Here is a 22,280-nt window from a genome sequence, read left to right on the forward strand (position 1 = left end):
CTTTATATAATATGTCTGGAAATCAGGTAGTATGTCTTTCAACTTTGGTTTCTTCCTAATTGCTTAGCTACTGCTATAGCTTAGATACTTAAATGCCCTGCAAAGACGCAGGTGTTAAAGGCTTAGTTCCCAGGGTGTTGCATATATATATGGTGAATTACATTTATTGATTTGTGTATACCAAACTTATATCCCTGGGATGAAACCCATTTGATGATGATGTAGTATCTTCTTGATGTGTCTTTGAATGTGGTTTGCTAATATTTTATTAAGGATTTTTGCATCTATGTTTATCAGAGATGTTGATCTGTATTTGTCTGGTTTTGTATCAGGATTATACCAGCTTTGTTGAATGTATTTGAGAGTAGTTTTTCCCTTTCTATTTCATGGAATAATTTGAACAAGACTGTGCTCTCTAAAGGTGTAGTAGGGTTCTGCCGAGAATCCTTCTGGTGTTGAACTTTTCTTTTTTGGAAGGTTTTTAATTGTTGATTCAATTTTATTTGTGATATTGTCTATTGTATCTTCCTGTTTCAAATTGGGCAAGTCATATATATCTAGAAATTTGTTGACATCTTCTAGATTTTCCAGTTTATCAGAGTATAAATTTTCAAAATAATATCTAATGATGATCTGGATTTTAGAAGTGTCTGGTGATACTTCCTTTTTCATCTCTAATTTTGGTCTTATCTCTCTTTTGTTTGTTTGTGAAGGGTTTATCAATTTTGTTTAACTTTTCGAAGAACCAATATGTTGTTGCATTTATTCTTTGTATTTTTTTAAATTCTCAATTTCATTAATTTTGGATTTGACCTTAATTATCTCCTGTCTTCTATTGATGTTGGCATTAGTTTGTTGTTCCTTTTCTAATGCCCTAGGCATAGCATTATTAAATTATCATTTTGGCATCTTTCTGGTTTTTGTTTTTTGTTTTTAGCATAGGCACTCAGTGCTTTATGAATTTTTCTTAGAATTGATTTTGTACTATTCCATAGATTTTAATATGTTTTATTTCTGTTTTCATTTGTTTCTAAGAAATTGCTTGATTTCTTCTATGTTCCATTCGTTCTTTAAAAGAATGCTTTTTAATCTCCATGTGTTTATATGTTTTCTGTACTTTTTCTTATTTTTTATACATGCTTCCCAAGTCGTAGTATAGCACTTGGTTTCTGGTCCTGGTTCTTCTCATTCTTTAAAAACTCAGGGTAAGATTTCTGAATAAACCTGGTGTATTAACCACTTTCACCTCCATTTCCATGGAGTGAAGTTTTCTGTTACTTGGAAGTATGGTACAGCAGCAGGATCTCTACTCTGTGAACTTGTAGTGTCCCTATCACTTCCCACTTATCTTAGAGAAAGAGGGAGCAAGGAATAGCAGTAGTGTTAGCAACTGATGTATAGCCTTAAAATAAGTGTCTGCTATCTACTTTAACATCTATAACACTAATTACCACTTGCAGAGCTATTGTGGTTAGTAATTGATATTAACACTGGCAATAAATAACTGTGAACTAGAGCAGACGTTGAACAACAGGTATCTACATTGTATTGTGTAGTCACAGCAACATGAATGGGGTAGGAATTATATAAACTATATAATTCTTTCAGTTAGTGAAAATTACTGTTCCTTAAGTGAAGAGAAAATAGAGTGGAAAAGCAAGAGAAGGTTTAAAATATTGAAAAAGTGAACAAGATGGAAACAGGAGAGAAGGTGGTATGATGGCTATAAAGGAGGAGGAATGACAAATAGCTAAAAGTAAAGAAAGAGAGGAAGATGGAATGGGAAAATTTGGCTGTTAATAGATGTAGAAATAGAAAGGGGAAATAAGAAGAACAAAACCCAAGGTATTAACAAGCAAATAAGATCAAAATAACTCAAGCCCATGTAAAATTTTACGCTTCCAAAAGTTAAACCAAGGCCAAATAATAAACATATGAAGAAAAAAGTAATTAAAATGAAAGAAAAATTAATACGTGTACTGTATTTTATTTTAATTTAATTTTCATAATGATTAATGATGCTAATCTCTTTTTATGAGCTTATTTTTATTCTCTGTATCTTTGGTAATGATTCAAGTGTTTTGCCCACTTTCTAACTGGATCCTTTGTTTTTACTGTTGAGTTTCAGGAATTCATTATGTATTCTGAGTACTAATGCTTTATTGGATATGTATTTGCAAATATTTTTTTCTTGTCTGTGACTTAATGCTATTATTTTTAAAATGACATTTAAAATTGTTCATTCATTGTATATGGTTATATTACATGTTTTTATGTACTGATCTTGCATCCTGTGACTTTGCCTAATCCACATATTACTTCTAGAAGCTTTTATTTTTATTTTATTTTTCTTTTTGAAGATTCCTTAAGATTTTCTACAAGCCTTCCAGAAATGCAGACTTTTTTTTTTTTTTTTCTGGAAGATATTTTTTTCTGATTATGTTTTTTGTTTGTTTGTTTTTGTTTTCTTAGTTTATTGGATAGTGTATCTCATACACAACTGAATTGAGTTACTGAGAGTAGTTTTGTTTGCTTTGTTCACAATCTTAGAAAAAAGCGTTATTCAATCTGTTATGCTAGGTGTGGGTTTTTCAGTTACCCTTTATTAATTTGAAGAAATTTCCTTCTACTCCTAATGTGTTTAGATATTTTATTTTGAATTGGTATTATATTTTTGTCAAATATTTTTCCATGTTTATTTGTAGTATTTTATGTTTTTTACTCTATTTTGTTTGATGAGAAATTACACTAATTTCTTTTCCATTGTTGTGTCAGCATTGTTCCTGTGTTATAAATACCAGTTGGTTATGATGTATTACTTTTTTATATATTGTTAAATTTGGGTTGTTGATATTTGCTTTCTTTTAATCTCTCAAAGATATGCTCACAGGTTACATGCCAGTTTAACTTTTTCTTGGCAGTTTCCTTGGAATATTTCTTATTCAATGAGATATTTCCTTTTCCCCAAATTCTTTATGGAAGAAGAGCAAAATTTGGGGACCAAGTGTATTTTTACTTGAGTTTTCATTTTATTTACCTTACATATACTTCCTGGATATACTCTAATTGTTAGAACTTGAATTTGCAAAATATAACACTTTTCTATATTTGTAATGTACATATTGATATCAAAAGTGTAGTGCTATCTATCTGATGAGTGAAACGCTGCGCATTTTTGTTTACATGCTTAAAAAAGTAAATTGTTTTATTTTAACAGATTACCAACCACGTGGTTTTTTAGCCTTTATACAAACTGATAGCGAAGAGAGAGTGTGAGAAACATAATTGCAGTTTTTTTGAAATTAGTGTTATTTGAATGAGAATGAAATTAATGAGTTGATGAAAATTATATCTTGTTGAATCCTAATTTCTACAAAAATCCCTATACTTTTGACAGAATTCAAAATGTAATGCAGCATTTTTAGTAGTTCATTGAGATGCTATAGCATGTTTGATGTCCCTTAAAAAGGCATTAAATTGATGTTCTTTTATGTTATTCCAGCAGTTTAACTTTGGTGACTTTATTTAATCATGGGGACCAAAGGATATTTCTGTTAAGTTCATTGACCTTTTCCAGCCTTGTCAGTTTTGTTAATTGTTTATTTATTTATTTATTTATTTATTTATTTATTTATTTATTTTTCTTTCTTTGTATATTTATTTACTTATAACATGCAGTGCTGAGAATCAAACCCAGTGCCTCACACATGCTAGGTAAGCACTCTGCCACTGAGCCATAACCCCAGCCCCGAATCTCAGATTTCTTAGTTCTCATTTTACTTATCCTATAGAAACATTTGACATGATGGTTTTTTATTCCTTAAAACACTTTCTTCATTTGACCTCATGATACTCCTTTCTCTCTTCTTCTCCTATGTCTCCTTGGCTAGTTCCTTTTTTTTTTCTGTTTTTTTTTTTATTGGTTGTTCAAAACATTACAAAGCTCTTGACATATCATATTTCATACATTAGATTCAAGTGGGTTATGAACTCCCATTTTTACCCCAAATACAGATTGCAGAATCACATCGGTTACACATCCACATTTTTACATGATGCCATATTCGTGACTGTTGTATTCTGCTACCTTTCCTATCCTCTACTATCCCCCCTCCCCTCCCATATTCTTTCTCTACCCCATCTACTGTAATTAATTTCTCTCCTTGTTTTTTTTCCCATTCCCCTGACAGCCTCTTATATGTAATTTTGTATAACAGTGAGGGTCTCCTTCCATTTCCATGCAATTTCCCTTTTCTCTCCCTTTCCCTCCCACCTCATGTCTCTGTTAAATGTTAATCTTTTCCCCCTGCTCTTCCTCTCTGCTCTGTTCTTAGTTGCTCTCATTATATCAAAGAAGACATTTGGCATTTGTTTTTTAGGGATTGGCTAGCTTCACTTAGCATAATCTGCTCTAGTGCCATCCATTTCCCTGCAAATTCCATGATTTTGTCATTTTTTAGTGCTGCGTAATACTCCATTGTGTATAAATGCCACATTTTTTTTATCCATTTATCTATTGAGGGGCATCGGGGTTGATTCCACAGTCTAGCTATTGTGAATTGTGCTGCTATGAACATCGATGTGGCAGTATCCCTGTAGTATGCTCTTTTAAGGTCTTCAGGGAATAGTCCGAGAAGGGCAACAGCTGGGTCAAATGGTGGTTCCATTCCCAACTTTCCCAGGAATCTCCATACTGCTTTCCATATTGGCAGCACCAATTTGCAGTCCCACCAGCAATGTACAAGAGTACCCTTTTCCCCACATTCTCGCCAGCACTTGTTGTTGTTTGACTTCCTAATGGCTGCCAATCTTACTGGAGTGAGGTGGTATCTTAGGGTGGTTTTGATTTGCATTTCTCTGACTGCTAGAGATGGTGAGCATTTTTTTCATGTACTTGTTGATTGATTGTATGTCCTCCTCTGAGAAGTGTCTGTTCAGGACCTTGGCCCATTTGTTGATTGGGTTATTTGCTATCTTATTGTTCTTTGTATACTCTGGATATTAGGGCTCTATCTGAAGTGTGAGGAGTAAACATTTGTTCCCATGATGTAGGCTCCCTATTTACGTCTCTTATTGTTTCTTCTGCTGAGAAAAAACTTTTTAGTTTAAGTAAGTCCCATTTGTTGATTCTTGTTATTTACTCTTGTGCTATGGGTGTCCTATTAAGGAATTTGGAGCCCGACCCCACAATATGTAGATCGGAGCCAACTTTTCCTTCTATCAGACACAGAGTCTCTGATTTGATATCAAGGTCCTTGATCCATTTTGAGTTAACTTTTGTGCATGGCGAGAGAAGGGGATTCAGTTTCATTTTGTTGCATATGGATTTCCAGTTTTCCCAGCACCATTTGTTGAAGATGCTATCCTTCCTCCATTGCATGCTTTTAGCCCCTTTATCAAATATAAGATAGTTGTAACTTTGTGGATTAGTCTCTGGTCCTCTATTCTGTACCATTGGTCCACCCAACTGTTTTGGTACCAGTTCCATGCTGTTTTTGTTACTGTTGCTCTGTAGTATAGTTTGAAATCTGGTATCGCTATGCCACCTGATTCACACTTCCTGCTTAGAGTTGCTTTTGCTATTCTGGCTCTTTTATTTTTTCATATGAATTTCATGATTGCTGTATCTATTTTTACAAGAAATGCCATTGGGATTTTGATTGGGATTGCATTAAACCTATAGAGAACTTTTGGTAATATCGCCATTTTGATGATGTTAGTTCAACCTGTCCATGAACAGGGTATATTTTTCCATCTTCTAAGATCGTCTTCTGTTTCTTTAGGGTTCTGTAGTTTTCATTGTATAAATCTTTCACCTCTTTTGTTAGGTTGATTCCCAAGTATTTTATTTTTTTTGAGGATATTGTGAATGGGGTGTTTTTCCTCATTTTCATTTCAGAAGTTTTGTCGCTGATATACAGAAATGCCTTTGATTTAGTTGTGTTGATTTTATATCCTGCCACTTTGCTGAATTCATTTATTAGTTCTAGTAGTTTCTTTGTAGATCCTTTAGGGTCTTCTAGGTATAGAATCATGTCATCTGCAAATAGTGATAATTTGAGTTCTTCTTTTCCTATTTTTATGCCTTTAATTTCTTTTGTCTGTCTAATTGCTCTGGCCAGTGTTTCAAGAACTATATTGAATAGAAGTGGTGATAGAGGGCATCCCTGTCTTGTTCCAGATTTTAGAGGGAATGCCTTCAATTTTTCTCCATTCAGAATGATGGAGCTTAGCATAGATAGCTTTTACATTATTGAGGTAAGTTCCTGTTATCCCTAGTTTTTCTAATGTTTTGAACATAAAGGGATGCTGTACTTTGTCAAATGCTTTTTCTGCGTCTATCGAGATGATCATATGGTTCTTATCTTTAAGTCTATTGATGTGGTGAATAACATTTATTGATTTCCGTATATTGAACCATCCTTGCATCCCAGGGATGAATCCTACTTGATCATGGTGCACAATTTTTTTGATGTGCCTTTTTATCCGATTCGCCAGAATTTTATTGAGAATTTTTGCATCTAGGTTCATCAGAGATATTGGTCTGTAGTTTTCTTTCTTTGAGGTGTCTTTGTCTGGTTTCGGAATCAGGGTGATGTTGGCCTCATAGAATGAATTTGGCAGGGCTCCCTCTTTTTCTATTTCCTGAAATAACTTGAAAAGTATTGGTATTAATTCTTCTTTAAAGGTTTTGTAAAACTCCACTGTATACCCATCCGGTCCAGGGCTTTTCTTGGTTGGTAGTCTCTTGATTGCTTCTTCTATTTCATCCATTGATATTGGTCTCTTCAAATTGTGTGTATCCTCCTGACTCAGTCTGGGCAGATCATATGACTTAAGAAATTTATCGATGTCTTCACTATCTTCTATTTTATTGGAATATAGGTTTTCAAAATAACTTCTAATTGTCTTCTGTATTTCTGTAGCATCTGTTGTGATATTGCCTTTTTAATCCCGTATGTTAGTAATTTGAGTTCTCTCTCTTCTTCTCTTCGTTAGCATGGCTAAGGGTCTGTCGATCTTATTTATTTTTTCCAAGAACCAACTTTTAGTTTTGTCAATTTTTTCAATAGTTTTTTTTGTTTCCATTTCGTTGATTTCTGCTCTGATTTTAATTATTTCTTGCCTTCTGCTACATTTGCTGTTGTTTTGCTCTTCCTTTTCTAGGGCTTTTTGATGAAGTGTGAGCTCATTTATTTGTTGGTTTTTTCTTTTTTTGAGGAATGACCTCCAGGCGATGAATTTCCCTCTTAAAACTGCTTTCATTGTGTCCCATAGATTCCGATATGTTGTGTCTGTATTTTCATTTATCTCTAAGAATTTTTTGATTTCCTCCTTTATGTCTTCTGTAACCCATTGATCATTCAGTAACATATTGTTCATTTTCCACGTGATGTAGGATTTGTCCTTCCTTCTTTTACCATTGATTTCCAGTTTCATTTCATTATGATCAGATAAAATGCATGGTATTATCTCCACCCCTTTATATTTCCTGAGGGTTGCCCTATGGCATAATATATGGTCTATTTTTGAGAAGGATCCATGTGCTGCTGAGATGATCGTTGATATATTCTATATATGTCAGTTAAGTCTAGGTTATTGATTGTGATATTGAGTTCTATAGTTTCTTTATTCAGCTTTTGTTTGGAGTATCTGTCCAATGGTGAGAGAGGTGTGTTGAAGTCACCCATAATTATTGTGTTGTGGTCTATTTGATTCTTGAACTTGAGGAGAGTTTGTTTTATGAACTTTGCAGCACCCTTATTTGGTGCATAAATATTGATAATTGTTATGTCTTTTGGTGAATGGTTCCTTTTAACAGTATATAATGTCCTTCCTTATCCCTTTTGATTAACTTAGTCTTGAAGTCGATTTTATTCGATATGAGGATGGCCACCCCTGCTTGCTTACGAGGACTGTGTGCGTGGTATATTTTTTCCCAACCTTTCACCTGCAGCCTGTGTATGTCTTTTCCAATCAGATGTGTCTCCTGGAGGCAGCATTGAATTTGTTTTTTTAATCCATGTTACCAGCCTATGTCACTTTATTGGAGAGTTTAAGCCATTAACATTAAGAGTTACTATTGATATATGGTTTGTACTTCCAACCCTATTTGATTATTTATCTTTTTTTTTTTTTAATTTATTTTGTTTCTCCATGATTAGCTTTCCCCCTGCCCTCTGTCTTTACTGAGGTACTTCCCACTGTTGGTTTTGGTTATTGTTTTTCATTTCTTCCTCGTGTAATGTTTTGCTCAAGATGCTTTGCAGTGCTGGTTTTCTGGCTGCAAATTCTTTTAACTTTTGTTTATCATGAAAGATTTTTATTTTGTTGTCGTACCTGAAGCTTAATTTTGCTGGATACAAAATTCTTGGTTGGCATCCATTGTATTTCAGTGTTTGAAATTCCTTGTTCCAAGATCTTCTCGCTTTCAGCGTCTGTGATGAAAAATCCATTGTTAACCTTATTGGTTTACCCCTGAATGTAATCTGCCTCCTTTCTCTTGTAGCTTTTAATATTTTCTCTTTGTTCTGTATATTGGATATCTTCATAACAATGTGTCTTGGCTTGGTCTACTGTGATTTTGTATGCTCAGTGTCCTGTATGCATCGACAATTTGTATATCTGTTTCCTTTTTTATTTCTGGAAAGTTTTCTATAATTATTTCATTCAGCAGGTTGCTCATTCTCTTGGTTTGAACCTCTATATCTTCCTCTATCCCGATGACTCTTAAGTTTGTCCTTTTTATGTTATCCCATATCTCTTGGATGTTTTTCTCGTGATTTTTCACCAGCCTTTCTGAGTTGGCTAGATATATTTTGTCTTCATTATCTGACGTTCTGGCTTCTACTTGCTCCACTCTGTTAGTGATACTCTCATTTGAGTTTTTAATTTGGTTTATAGTTTCCTGCATTTCTAGAATTATTGTTTGATTTTTTTAATAATCTCTATCTTCTGATAAAGATGCTTATTTGCTTCTTTTATCTGTTTATGTAATTCATTTTCAATGTGTTCTTTCACTGTTTGAATTTGCTGTCTCATATCTTCTTTAAGATTCCATTCCATCTGTCTAAGTTATTCCTTGAGTTCTTTATTTGGCCATTTTTCTGATGCCGCTAGGTCCTCATGAATATTTAGGCTTTCCTGCATTGTTTGTACTCCTTTTCTTCCTTGCTTGTTCATGCTGCTCATGTTACTTCTTGTTCTGTTTGACTGCTGAGTTACTCTTTACTCCTATAAATTTATTTGATGCTGTCTCCACCGGTTTCAATGAAGTTATCTCCTCCGCCGCATTCTGGTGATGTCAGTTCTCTGCCCTGGTGGTATCCCATGCAAATGGCGGCAGTTCGTTCCCTTTGCCGGGTGACCAGTGCAACGGGTGGGTCCTGACTGGCTCTCCCAAGCCACGTCTCAATCCTGTTGCCACTGCCTATGATGGCTCAGTTGGTGTTAACCTTCGCAGATTCAGAAGGGCCGAACAGTTGTTTCAGCGGGATCGTTTAGTGCTGAGTCACAGCGGTTTGCCTGCGAGACGCAGGCGAATGGGAGCTTGAATTCAGCCGATCAGGGCTCGCTGTATGTTCTGAGAGGCCTAGACTGTTCGTCCCAGATCCACATCAGCTCAGTATTGCCTAGTGATCCTGAGCAAACAGCATTTAGACGGTGTACGACTCCCTATGCCCGCGCAGCTGAAGAGGTCAGAGACATGATCTCTCCGCGCCCGCCGCCATGTGGTTAATTGTTTAATTACTCGAAAAGTAGTGAAGGTAGTGGAAAGAGTACTAGAAGTTGAGTGAATAGACTTAAAATGTCTTTGTTATGTTACTGATATGACTTTTGCATGTCAGTTTAGTTTGTCTATTCTTTACATTTATATTTAAAATGGAAATTAATGATTATAGAAAAGAATGTGATATTGAAATGTTCTATCTTGTATTTCAGTCTGAAAACTTGGAGAATACAGTAATCATACCAGATATCAAACTACATAGCAATCCTTCTGCTTTCAATATTTACTGTAATGTACGCCATTGCGTTCTTGAATGGCAAAAAAAGGAAACATCATTGGCAGCTGCATCTAAGAACTCTGTGCAGAGTGGAGAATCAGATAGTGATGAAGAGGAGGAATCCAAAGAACCCCCTATCAAGCTTCCAAAGGTAAGCCACTGCATTCTATTTACATGCATTACTTGAGGTATTCTGGCTACAATACATATATATGTATGGTTAAAAGATTCAGCTTTTTATAAAATTAATTAATTTTTAAAATTTGTTCTAATTAATTATACATTATAGCAGAATGCATTTCAATTTATTGTTCACAAATGGAGCACAACTTTTCATTTCTCTGATTGTATGCAATGTAGAGTTGTACCACATGTGCAGTCATATATGTACCTAGGGTAATGATGTTCATCTCATTCCACCGTTTTTCTTACCCCCATACCCCTTCCCCTCTCCTTTGCCCAAAGTTACTTCATTATGCACCCCCCACCAAATGGGTCAATATCCACTTATCAGAGCATTCTGTCTCTGGTTTTGGGGGATTGGCTTACTTAGCTTGATACTCTCCAGCTCTATCCATTTACCTGCAAATGCCATAATTTTATTCTCTTTTAATGCTGAGTAATATTCCATTGTGTATAAGTATCACAGTTTCTTTATCCATTTATCTGTTGAAGGGCATCTAAGTTGGTTCCACAGTTTAGCTATTATGAATTGAGCTGCTATGAACATTGATGTGGCTGCATCACTACAGTATGCTGATTTTAAGTCCTTTGGTTATAGACTGAGGAGTAAGATAGCTGGATCAAATGGTGGTTCCATTCCAGGTTTTCTAAGGAATCTCCATACTGCTTTCCATAGTGGTTGTGCCAATTTTCAATGCCACTAGCAATGTATGAGGGTACCCTTTTCTCCACATCCTCGTCAACATTTATTGTTGCTTTTATTATTGATAATTGTCTAAAATGGTGATTTAAAAATAACCTGACTTATGGATAAGTGTAGGTTTGGAACCAACCAGGAATACTACAACTTTCTAACTAGAGCTCCAAGAAAGTTAATAGTTGGTAACACAGTGGGGAGTACTTGGAAAGCCTAGGCAGGGAGACCAGTGGGCTGGTGAATGTTACGGGGACAATTATAAAGTACAGAAGCACTACTGAGTAGAGATGCTGGCATGGAGCCACTGCAGGTGAAAGTGGAGCTCTGAGGTGGTGGGCTGCCAGTAAAGTGAACAGAAGAATAGGCACAAACTACTGTAAGCCAAGAGCCATAGAAAGCTGAGAGAGTGTCCCAGCAGGGAGTGATCTCTAGTGCAGGTATATATTTTATTTTATTTTTTCCTGGCTGAGAAGCAGCTGAGCTGAAAGCTTTTTCCTTTTCCACCTAAGCTTATAATTGTACTCTTGCTATTCTGGCTCCCCTTGTCTAGGGAAATAATCAGTATCAATACCATTTTGATACTGTTCCCTATTACTAGATGCATATAAGGTACTTGGTGTTACAAAAACATGTATTTAATAGATAAATTATTCTTAATGAATTCTGATTAAGTATTTGTATATTTTAAAGCTAATATTATTTTATACATAAAATAGTTTTTCAATATAGTAAGTGCAGTTAATATTTAGAACAAAAGAATAGATGAAAATATAAACACTTAAAAATGGTAGATTATGTGATTCATGCAGATTGCTATTTTCTAAATAGAGACATTTAAAAATGATTTCTGTCAAAAGTGTTCATATTTTGTCTTTTTTACCAAAATGATATTCTAAAAGTATGTCTTGAAAACTTACTTCCTGATGTGTCTATATACATGAGATTCAATGCAAGTGTTTTTTATTCCTTGGCAGTAGCAGCACAGATGGAATCTGTGCTTTGGATCTGATTTCTCTTGCCCATTTCATGGTAGATATTCCTGAGTATGCCGCTGTCCTCAATGATTCTGTCAGATTCTTCTAACCTAATTTTCAGCAGATGACTTGCTTTCTCTTTCATATAATAGTAAGGTTTTGTGAACATCCTTGACTTCTTAATCAGCCATCTTCCAGTGTCCATATCTTCTGTTTCAGGATCCTTTACTTTTTACCTGTCTCTAGTGTGTCAAGTGCACCAATTCTGGCTTCTATCTTTAATCCCTTTAAGTCTTCCCAGGTACAGATCATGGTCTCTAATTATTATTTCTTATGCTTATTTAGGAGAGGTTTAGGAAAAAAATGTTAGGATGTAAGACTGCAGGACTTGTATGGTATTCTTTTGTAAGAATATGATTCTGTGTGTGGGCAAGTCACACTGTACTATGATAATCAGTGTTTAAGTTCACTACAGTATTGGATGGGGTGAAGTACAGAGAAATCTTTTGCAACAGAAATGCAGATGTTGAAAATAAACTGTGGTACGTATTAAAAATACTGTATGACTAAGTGCAACTGATTCTTAGTTTTAAATCATCAGGATAAATGAATATTAAAGAAATAAAGTATCAGGCGTTCTCAAAAATTTTTCTGCATGATAACAGAGCCAAAAGGGTATCTTTAAAAGAAAATTAAAAGCCCAAGTTCTTAATTTTTTTAAATATGGACACAATACCTTTATTTTATTTATTTATTTTTTATGTAGTGCTGAGAATCTAACCCAGTGCTTCACACATGCTGGACAAGTCTCTACCACTGAGCTGCAATCATAGCCCCAAAAGCCCAAGTTTTTAATACCAAGTTTTTCCACCATGTACTGACCTGTTGGGAAACACAGTGTATTGCTTAGGAAAATGGGTTATGGAGCCAAACTGTTTGTGTTCAAACACTCCCTATTAAAGTATGAGTTATGTGGTTTATAGTACTAAAGTACTAGGAAAGTGGTTTGACATATCTCTGCCTTAACTTTGTCATGTATAAAATATGACTATTATTTACTCATAGGGTTGTAGTGAAGATTACATGAATTAATGGATGTTGAGTGCTTGAGAGAATAAGTACCTGGCAAATAGTAAGTGCTTAATAAATAACAACTATAGTTAAAGATGTCAGGTTGGGACAAATGATTTTCAGTTGCTTCCCAATGAACCCTGTAATTTATTAAGAAATAGTTACTATTTCAAGAAATTAAGCTTGGAGAGAATCAATGTGTTCATATAATCAATGAGATACAAAGAGAGAAGAAGTGAGCTCTCTCTGCGGTGGCAGTCAGCATGCTACCTGGGTAAGGAGTGAAACTTTGAGGTGATTTTTTTTGGTAGCCCTTTATATCACTTGAGGGATTATGGTTTAAATTAATAGAAAATTGAGGGCAGGCAAGAAATACTGGCATTTTTTTTTCCTTTTGACTATTTCTTTCACTCCAAATGCTGCTTATCTCAGGTTTTTCCTCTTCCATTCTTTTCTTGCTTTTCTTTTCCTTCTCTCCTGAGATTTTTCTTCCTCCTCCTTTTTTTTCTCACATGGTTAAATGCAGGTTTTACTTGTTTTTGAAATGTCATTATAATACAGTTTTACTTTTCCCCTTAATTAGTTATGCATGACAGAATGTATTCTGACACATCATACATAAATGGAGTATAACTTCTCATTCTTCTGGTTGTACGTGATGTAGAATCACACGGGTCATGTAATCATATATGCAAAGAGGGTAATAACGTCTGATTCATTATACTATCCTTCCTACCCGCATACCCGCTCCTCTCCTTTTACTAACTTCTGTCTAATCCAAAGTACCTCTATTTTTCCCTAGTGCACCCCACCTCTCCCTTGTGAATTAGCATCTGCATATCAGAGAAAATATTCGGCCTTTTTTGGGGGGGGATTGGCTTATTTTGCTTGGTATGATAGTCTCCAACTCTATCCATTTACCTGAAAATGCCATAATTCCATTCTTTAAGACTGAGTAATATTCTATTGTGTATATATGCCACATTTTCTTTTTCCATTCAGCATCACTAGTAATTAGAGAAATGCAGATAAAAACTACTCTAAGATTTCATGTCACTCCAGGAATAGTGGCAATTATCAAGAGTACAAGCAATAATAATTGTTGACAAGGATGTGGGGAAAAGTATACACTCGTACATTGCTGGTAGAACTGCAAATTGGTGCAACCATTATGGAAAGCAATATGGTGATTCCTTAGAAAACTTGGAGTGGAACCATCATTTGCCCTAGTTATCCCATTTCTTGGTTTATACCCAAAGTACTTAAAAGAAACTAGATCATGCAGGGCCCTAGGTGTCACATGACCAGTTTAGTTGTCTTATGAATAGAAATACTACAGTGACACAGCCATATCAGTGTTTAAAGCAGCTCCCCCTTTCTTTGAAAAGTTTAACTGAATTTGACTGTTATTAGACTTTGTCATTTATTTTTGCATTTTATGAGTCAGTGCTCATTGATGTTCTAAAAAGAGCTTTTTTACCTTTGCCGTATTCCTCCTATGTTGAGTTTTTTATCTAGCTCAAACTTTCACTGATAAATCAGATCCTCTAAAGCTTTCTAAATTTTATGGCTGCATAATATTTTGATAGTAATATTTAAGAGTCATACTTCTAACACTGAACAGATTTGAAGGTAGTCCTACTACATATTTTTTTAAAAGATGTAGATTCACATATACTTATTTATTTAGTTTGTACTTCAGTAAATTTTATGTGTGTATGTATGTGTGTTTGTAGCTAGCATTATATTAGGCCTTGAGAACAAATGGATCAGACACAATCTCTGCTCTCAAGAAAGTGTTCTCTAGTAGGTATAATAAGAAAATCAATAACTGTCCTTTCGACCTTTAATGATTGATAGGTATAGCGGAACACATGGGAATGAGGATGTAGCACTGGCTAAGATAGGGATAGAGGCTGAAAGCAGAAGCTAGATCATGCAGGGCCTTAGGTGTTACATGACCAGTTTAGTTATCTTATGAATAGAAAGCATTGAAGATCGTAAGCCAAGGAGTGTTATTAGACTTGTATTTCAGCAGTGTTATTCAGGTGCTAGCAAGGCATATGCACTTGGCTGGGATAATGCTGCAGTTTAGGTCTGAGTATTCGGATTTTAAGGTGGATATTAGGTGTTCAGTGTGTACTATGTGGGGCTCAAGCTCAAAGGAAAGTTTCCAGCTAGAGGTATCAATTTGGGAGTTATCTCTGTGTGAGCACAAGTAGAAGCAATTCTGTGAGGTGGGAGGTGTGGGGTCAAGAATATTTTATTTATTTATTTATTTTATTAGTTATTGATGGATATTTATTTATTTGCTTATATGCGGTGCTGAGGATTGAACCCGGTGACTTACACATGCCATACCAATGCTCTGCCACTGAGCCACAACCCCAGCCCCTCAAGAATATTTTAGAAAAAACAAATTAGGTTTGAAAAGTTGAAAGAATGAGTTTTCCTCCAGGTATAAAGAGAAGAAGATGATAGTACTTGTATATAAATTTGTGTTAGAGGATAAGAACTTAAACATTTCATAATCCCGAGAAGCAGAATTCTTCTTCTCCTTCTCTTTCACCTTCCTTCTTCCTCTTCCTCTCTTTGTTTTTTCCTTCTCCTCTTTTTCTCTTCCCTTGTAGATTCTATTATTTATTGTTTATAAATATTATTTCTACTAAATATTGCTTTAAATGGACAATTTCAAGAGGTAGTATATATATATATATATATATATATATATATATTTTATAATATATATATATTTTTTAGTTGTAGTTGTACACAATACCTTTATTTTTTTAAATTTATTTTTATGTGGTGCTGAGGATCGAACCCAGCACCTTGCACTTGCTAGGCAAGTACTCTGCCACTGAGCCACAACCCCAGCCCTGCTTACTCTATTGTGATATATAAACCTACTTTTGACTCTGTTTTAAGCCTTATAAAAATATTCTATAAATGTTAGAACTGACTCTAGGGCTTTTCAATAATAGAATAATGTGTGGTTTATAGTGGCAAAGAATTATTATTAAATCTAAAAGTGATGTAACCAAGCTTTTATGATTTCACTTACCAGAGAATGAAAGGTCACCTTTGGAAATACATTATTTGTGGAGAGCACAGTAGAATGTTGAAAGCTCATTATGGCATTTTTCTTTGGCTGAGTATATTTGGATCCCATTTTTCCTAGTATTGGTGTTAAATTGGCTATATTAGGTAGTTATTTAAGCTTTGTTCCTTCATCTTTCAAGTATAAGAGATAGCCTTCAAAATTTAATTATTTGAAAACAACAGTAAAGGCAAAATTCAGTAAATTTCCCAAAGGCTATTTTCTAAGAGAAGTGGAAACCCATGTTTTAGGTGGTGAGTGATGGTTTATCATCGAAAATATTAAAGCTTAGTGTATCTTATCATTATACTTAATTATTCTTTTTAAAAGTTACATATGTTTTGCTAATTATAAAGTCATTGTGGAATCATTCTAGACAGTGTGGAAAATGCAGAACTTTTTTTATGAAAAGACATGGAAATTACAAATAATTTCTGAAATGTTATTAACCCCAAAATACTCAAAGGAAACATTTTTTTTTTGCCTCTTTTTTTCTGTGCACAGTTAAAATGCATTTATATGGGGGCTGGGGTTGTAGGTCAGTGGTAGAGCACTTGCCTAGCATTTATGAGAAACTGAGTTCCATTTTCAGCACCACATAAAAATAAATAAAAAAAAGAAAAAAAATTTAAATGCATTTATTTCTACCAGATGAACTCATACTGTATCTGCAATATTTTTGTTCTGTATATTCTTCCTAGAATTGAGGGAGGAGGAAGTATAATTTGATTTCAGCCATTTAGATGGACTTCAAAGTATAAAGTTCAATTTCAGAATTTTTACTTTTAAAATAAAATATTCTATACTCGGCCATACTGCTGCAGATAAATACTTTAAAGACCAACTGTATTCAATAATTCAGAGCTAAATATTAATTTTTAATGATTGGAAAACTTGAGGTTGTTTTTTTTTTATATTGCCATATATCAGATACCTATCAGTATTTGTTTTCCTGTTTATAATAAGCCTACAGTGAACCAAGGGATGGGTAATTAGTGACAGTGTTTAATCTAGACAGATGGAGAATTCTCTGCCATGGTCCTTGTGCCTGAAGTCTTGTGGGTATTGCTCACTATCTTTCCTATGTGAGTTGCCTATCATCATGCATTTGTTATCAATACTTAAATTTACGAGAGGGACAAATCAGGAACCTGCTTGATGAGGAGTCTTAACTGTTTTTGGCAAGTTTCAATAATTTCTGTTACCATGGGAAACTTATTTATACCGATGAAACTTAGTAAACAGTGTGATCAATTAAGAATCTTCTTAGATTTATGAAAAGTCATAGTAGTAAAATAAGCAATCTTAAAGAATAATAGAATGTAGAGTCTCACACTAGCTTGGTAATAGAGCCCCCATGTTTTATACTTTAGAGTTTTTTTTTTCTCCTGTATTTCCTGTATTACAAAAGCAGATGGAAATCTTAGTGTGTTTTCATTTTTTAGTCCATTCTAGGAAAATAAACTGTATCAAGTGGAATTTTTCTCAGTTAATGGATTTAATCAATTGAAATTCTATGCAGACACTTGTGGAATCTTAGTTGTAATCAAGCCTGCTAGGATTTTAGATAACTTCTCTAAAACAATTCTACTAGTTGGGTTTATCTTCTTCAGAAACCTTGCAAATGATAATTAGAACAGCTGACATGCCTACAACTGATTTGATTGTATCTGGAAAATATATTTCTGACTTGCAGTGCTTTTTAACACACAAAATGAGTGGGTAATTAAATAAATCACTATTTATGTTGTGCCCACCATGTGCCAGTTTTAATTGAGAAATGGAAACAAATAGTAAGTAACACTTTAATATAAAAAGTGCTTTAATAGAAGTCTGGGATAGGTAAGAATTATGTACATGTTTTATTTACCCTATTAGATTATAAACTCTTAGAAGACAAAAGCCCAAATATAGCTTCATATCTTCTATAGTGAGCTGCAGAAAATAAGTGCTTGTATATATGAACTAGTGTAAAAATCTCAACAGAAAATATTCTTCCACCATTATGTTCAACAGACTTTATCTTTGAGGCATTTATACAAATTACTCTCATTTTAACTATTTTTGTTTCTTGCTTCTGTAAATAAATATTATTCTCAAAATGTTGACATTGATTGAGAAATGGAATTTCATTGTCTATTGTTTAATCAGTCCTCTGAAGGTATATCCTTATACTACTAAATTACAATTTTCTCTTACTCTTTAGTTATAGATTTATCTGTTTTGCTAAATATTTGAGTCATATTTTTCTTGGTCCCAAAGAGGACTGTTATAATTAAATAAAAGTATCAGAGATATTTTTGGCTAAGCAGTTTTCATTTTTTTTGTTGATAATTTTCAAGAATAAGGGATGCTACCTATAAATAATAATATGTCATTATATTATTATAGGAAGGGCTAAGATGAAAGATTAAAGTTTTTTTTGGCTGTATGTTGTTTATATTTATGGTTATAAGTAACAGTTAACCTGACTTAACAAAAAAAAGCCCTGAGTTTTATTTGAGTACAACCAAATGAACTTTGTAAATTAATAAAGTTTATTTCTTCTGAGTGATATATTCTACTCTCCAGTTCACTGTTACAAGTTGTTTTCATGCTGTGATATTATGGCTTCATGATACTAAAACTGTTTTTTAAACAGTGCCACTTGTTTTTAGCCGTGTCATAACCAGATGGTTTTTCAAAATCTTCACATTAAATACATTAGGTTTTTTTTCCCTAAATGTGTTGTTTTTGCTTTGCCTTTTAAATATCATAACAGTTTTTCATTGGGTGTAGAAGTAACTTGTACCAACTAGACTATGTAGAAAGTGGCATTAGCTTATATGTTATAAAGTGTAATTTCTTTTCATCTTAAATAGATTATTGAAGTTGGACTTTGTGAAGTTTTTGAATTGATCAAGGAGACACGATTTTCTCACCCATCCCTGTGTCTGAGGAGTCTCCAAGCTCTGCTGAATGTGCTTCAGGGACAGCAGCCAGAGGGCCTGCAGTCAGAGCCACCTGAGGTCCTGGGTAAGAGCCAATTCAACTATTTTTTTTCCTACTTTTATATAAAATATTTAATTTTTAAAACAGTGTTCATTCCACATAAATATCTTTAATTTAAGGTTAGCTGTTTATGGTCAGCAGAATTATCAGGTGTGACTATTAATAACTTAAGATACTCTCACTTATAGGAAAATGACTCACCATATTAAAATTTCAGAACTTGAATACTGTGGCTATTTTGCTAAATTTCAAAATATTTTTTTACTTTCTGTAATGTGGTTTTATTATAAGTTGTTAGTACTCCAGTATTCAAATAAAAGCAAAATAATTTTTCTTTCATTCATTTTTTTCTTCCCAACAACAAAATTCTGCCCCAAAATAAAATGATCATCTGACATCAACTCATTTTATAATAGTAAAATGGTAAATTATCCTCTCTAAAATATGCTTACTATTACCAAACTATGTTTCCCACATCCTGTTTTGAAATGTAGGTTCACAAATCAGAGAGCACAGGGTTAACTGGTTTTAGAACTGGAACAATTTTCATTCTGTAACAGTTGTTCCAATTTAAGACTCCAATCAAAAGATTAAACAGGGCTGGGGCTGTAGCTCAGTGATGGAGCACTTACCTTCAAAGTGTGGGGCACCGAGTTTGATCCTTAGCACCACATAAAAATAAATAAAGATATTGTGTTCATCTGCAACTAAAAACTATATTTTAAAAGATTAAACAATTAAAACAAAATGGTTAATTGGCACAACTTCGATTTGAAACATTTATGATGAATTAGTTCTCTTAGGAAGTACATGCAGTGTGCTCCTGTAACATGGCCTCTATCTGATTGTGTGCTGAAATAGCCTGGATATAAATTTTCAGGTTTTGCTATGTTTCACTGAAATTATGGTTTAAGAGTTATAGTTCATGTACAAATATTTCCTAATTATAGTAATGATGGGGTAAAAGCAAAACAAAAATTCCTGGAATCTAGAAGTATTTTACAAATCTTAAAATCACCATTAACTTAAATTAATTTTATTAAACCTTTGGCCAAAATGGCTAACATTTCACCTTCTTTATAACTTTACTTGTTACTAAAAAAGTAAAGAAAAAGAAAATAAAACAGTTTCTAAAAAAATGGGCATTTCTTTTGTATTCATTATAAATAAAAATATATTTGTGTCGTGGAGAAAGCTTGTGACTTATTACTAGTTTTCATTGAGTAAAAATATTGGTTTTTCCTTAAAGTGAGTTTAAATTTTATGGATGCTTGCCAGAGACCTAGGCTCACGATATAATCCTATAAGCAAGATAGGAACTTTGACTGTCTTCACACAAGAGTGTTAAGGAATAGAAATATGGATGGAAGCATAATTTTTAATGGGCTCATTTTTTTAATACTAACTATGGGCCCCAGTCTAGAATTTCTAGATCCTTCAGGTAGTATAGGAAAGTTGTCACAATTACTAAAGCTGCAATTCTTAATTATTAGCATGCGTCTGAGTCATCAGGGCCCTACCTGTGGAGTTTCTCACTTAGTAGAATTGGAACGGGCCCCAAGAATTTGTATTTGGAATAAGTTTATGATGTTGGTCTGGGGACTACACTATTAGTTTGGAGTAGAATTTGGTTCTTTTTTTCTCTACATGGCTATTTAGATTTTTATTAGACACACATGTTGAGAACCTAATTGCATGAACCTAATTACATGTCATATTTTTGTCTTGTTTTTTGTTCACTTGGGATATTTGAATTTTTGTGTTGATTTTGTTGTTTTATGTTGGTGGGGGAGAGGAATGCTGACCATGAAAACAAACTGAGGATTTTTAAAAATACCACCACTCCATCTTCCCACACATGCAGTTATTAAATGTTCTTATCCTTTAGGTTGATGATTGTTACAGTAGCATCAGTGATCATAATAATATTGTGCTATTTGACATAACAGCATTTTACTGAAGATGTGATTTATTTTAAGAATAATGTGCTATTCTAATCTGGTCTGTTCTTTTTCTCTTGAACCCAGAGTACCCTATCACTGAGCTACATTCCTCCCTAGCGCTTAATCTTACTAAGTTGCTAAGGCTGACTTCAAACTTGTGATCCTCCTCACTTAGCTTCCTGCATCATTGGTACTACAGGCTTGCCTACTGAGCCTGGCCTTGCACTGATTTTTCTTAACTCTGTCAGTCATTAAATAATTGAAGTATTTAAAATAACCACTAAACCCATGAAATCATCTTTTGTACTTTGAACACCCTGCTAATCATTTCTTTCCTCTTGGGTCTTCTACCATTCTGTTGTCTCCCATACACTTTTTTTTTTTTTTTGGTATTCTTTACCTAAATAGTTCTTTTCTTTATTCTTTTTAAAGTAGATCGTGTTCTTAATACTAGTTTTTGAAATTATGACACATACTAATCATCTTCTGTCTATTAAGACTTTCACTCTAATTATTTTTTTCATTTTTATTTCCTTGTTAGCAGTTTCAAATGGTGCTATACTATCTTTGGTCTTCTCTCCGTGCTTGCTTCTGATCTCACCACTTCATATTAATTTTATTTAACCAGCTCCAAGATATAAGTAGTAATTTGGTTTTTTACTACTAAACTAGAGAGAAGGAAGTATACTTGAGGGGAAAGATGGATAGGTTGGAAACAGACAAGTGAAGGGAGGGACGAGAAATGGGGAGAAGGGAAGAAAAGGGAAAATAATTAACAAAGGAGTGAGTGGATTTTAGGCCGACAGATTTTTGGTTTGAAAAATCTCTCCAGCTGTAAGTGGAAAAAGTGAATGGTAGAAGAGAATTTGTGAATGTTTTTTGGTAGTCTAGTTAAGAGATGGTGATAGCATTGATTGAATTGATGGATCAAGATAGAGGTAGAGGAATTAATTAGAAAATAAATAAATAGGGCCTTATTTGAGATTTGATATGAAAAATTATTGGTAGAGGACACTTAAATTTCTGTGAATTACCAAGTAAACCACAGGTGGCCTTTCAGTCTTCCTACTGAGGAAGTACCCAGATGTCTTGATTTAATCTTGAATGGAGTTGTTCAGGGAGTTTTGTGAAGAGACCTCTGCTGGTCATAAGAACATTCTTGTGTTACTTCTTCATCTTTGTTACTGCGTAGCTTTATGATTTAGCAAAGTCTTTTAACCTCTTTGTGTCTCAGTTTCATTTTCTTGGAGGTTTTTCTAGGATATAAGTGAATTATATACCCCTTCTATTAGTGTAACCTGCTGTTATATTAAT

At 34.0% G+C, this 22,280-nt stretch overlaps 1 protein-coding gene across 5 annotated transcripts in view; it reads left to right on the plus strand.

The window, feature by feature from the left end:
- The window catches only part of Mycbp2 (MYC binding protein 2), a 290,494-nt gene that overhangs the window by 44,563 nt on the left and 223,651 nt on the right, over nt 1–22,280 (plus strand). For all 5 annotated transcript variants that reach the window (XM_076872632.2, XM_076872633.2, XM_076872636.2 and 2 more), the window contains exons 3-4: nt 9,943–10,158; nt 18,894–19,047. In XM_076872632.2, the coding sequence (XP_076728747.2) occupies nt 9,943–10,158; nt 18,894–19,047 (370 nt within the window). The remainder of the gene's footprint in view (nt 1–9,942; nt 10,159–18,893; nt 19,048–22,280) is intronic.

Source organism: Callospermophilus lateralis, chromosome 12 (assembly GCF_048772815.1).
Source record: "Callospermophilus lateralis isolate mCalLat2 chromosome 12, mCalLat2.hap1, whole genome shotgun sequence".
Lineage (NCBI taxonomy): Eukaryota > Metazoa > Chordata > Mammalia > Rodentia > Sciuridae > Callospermophilus > Callospermophilus lateralis.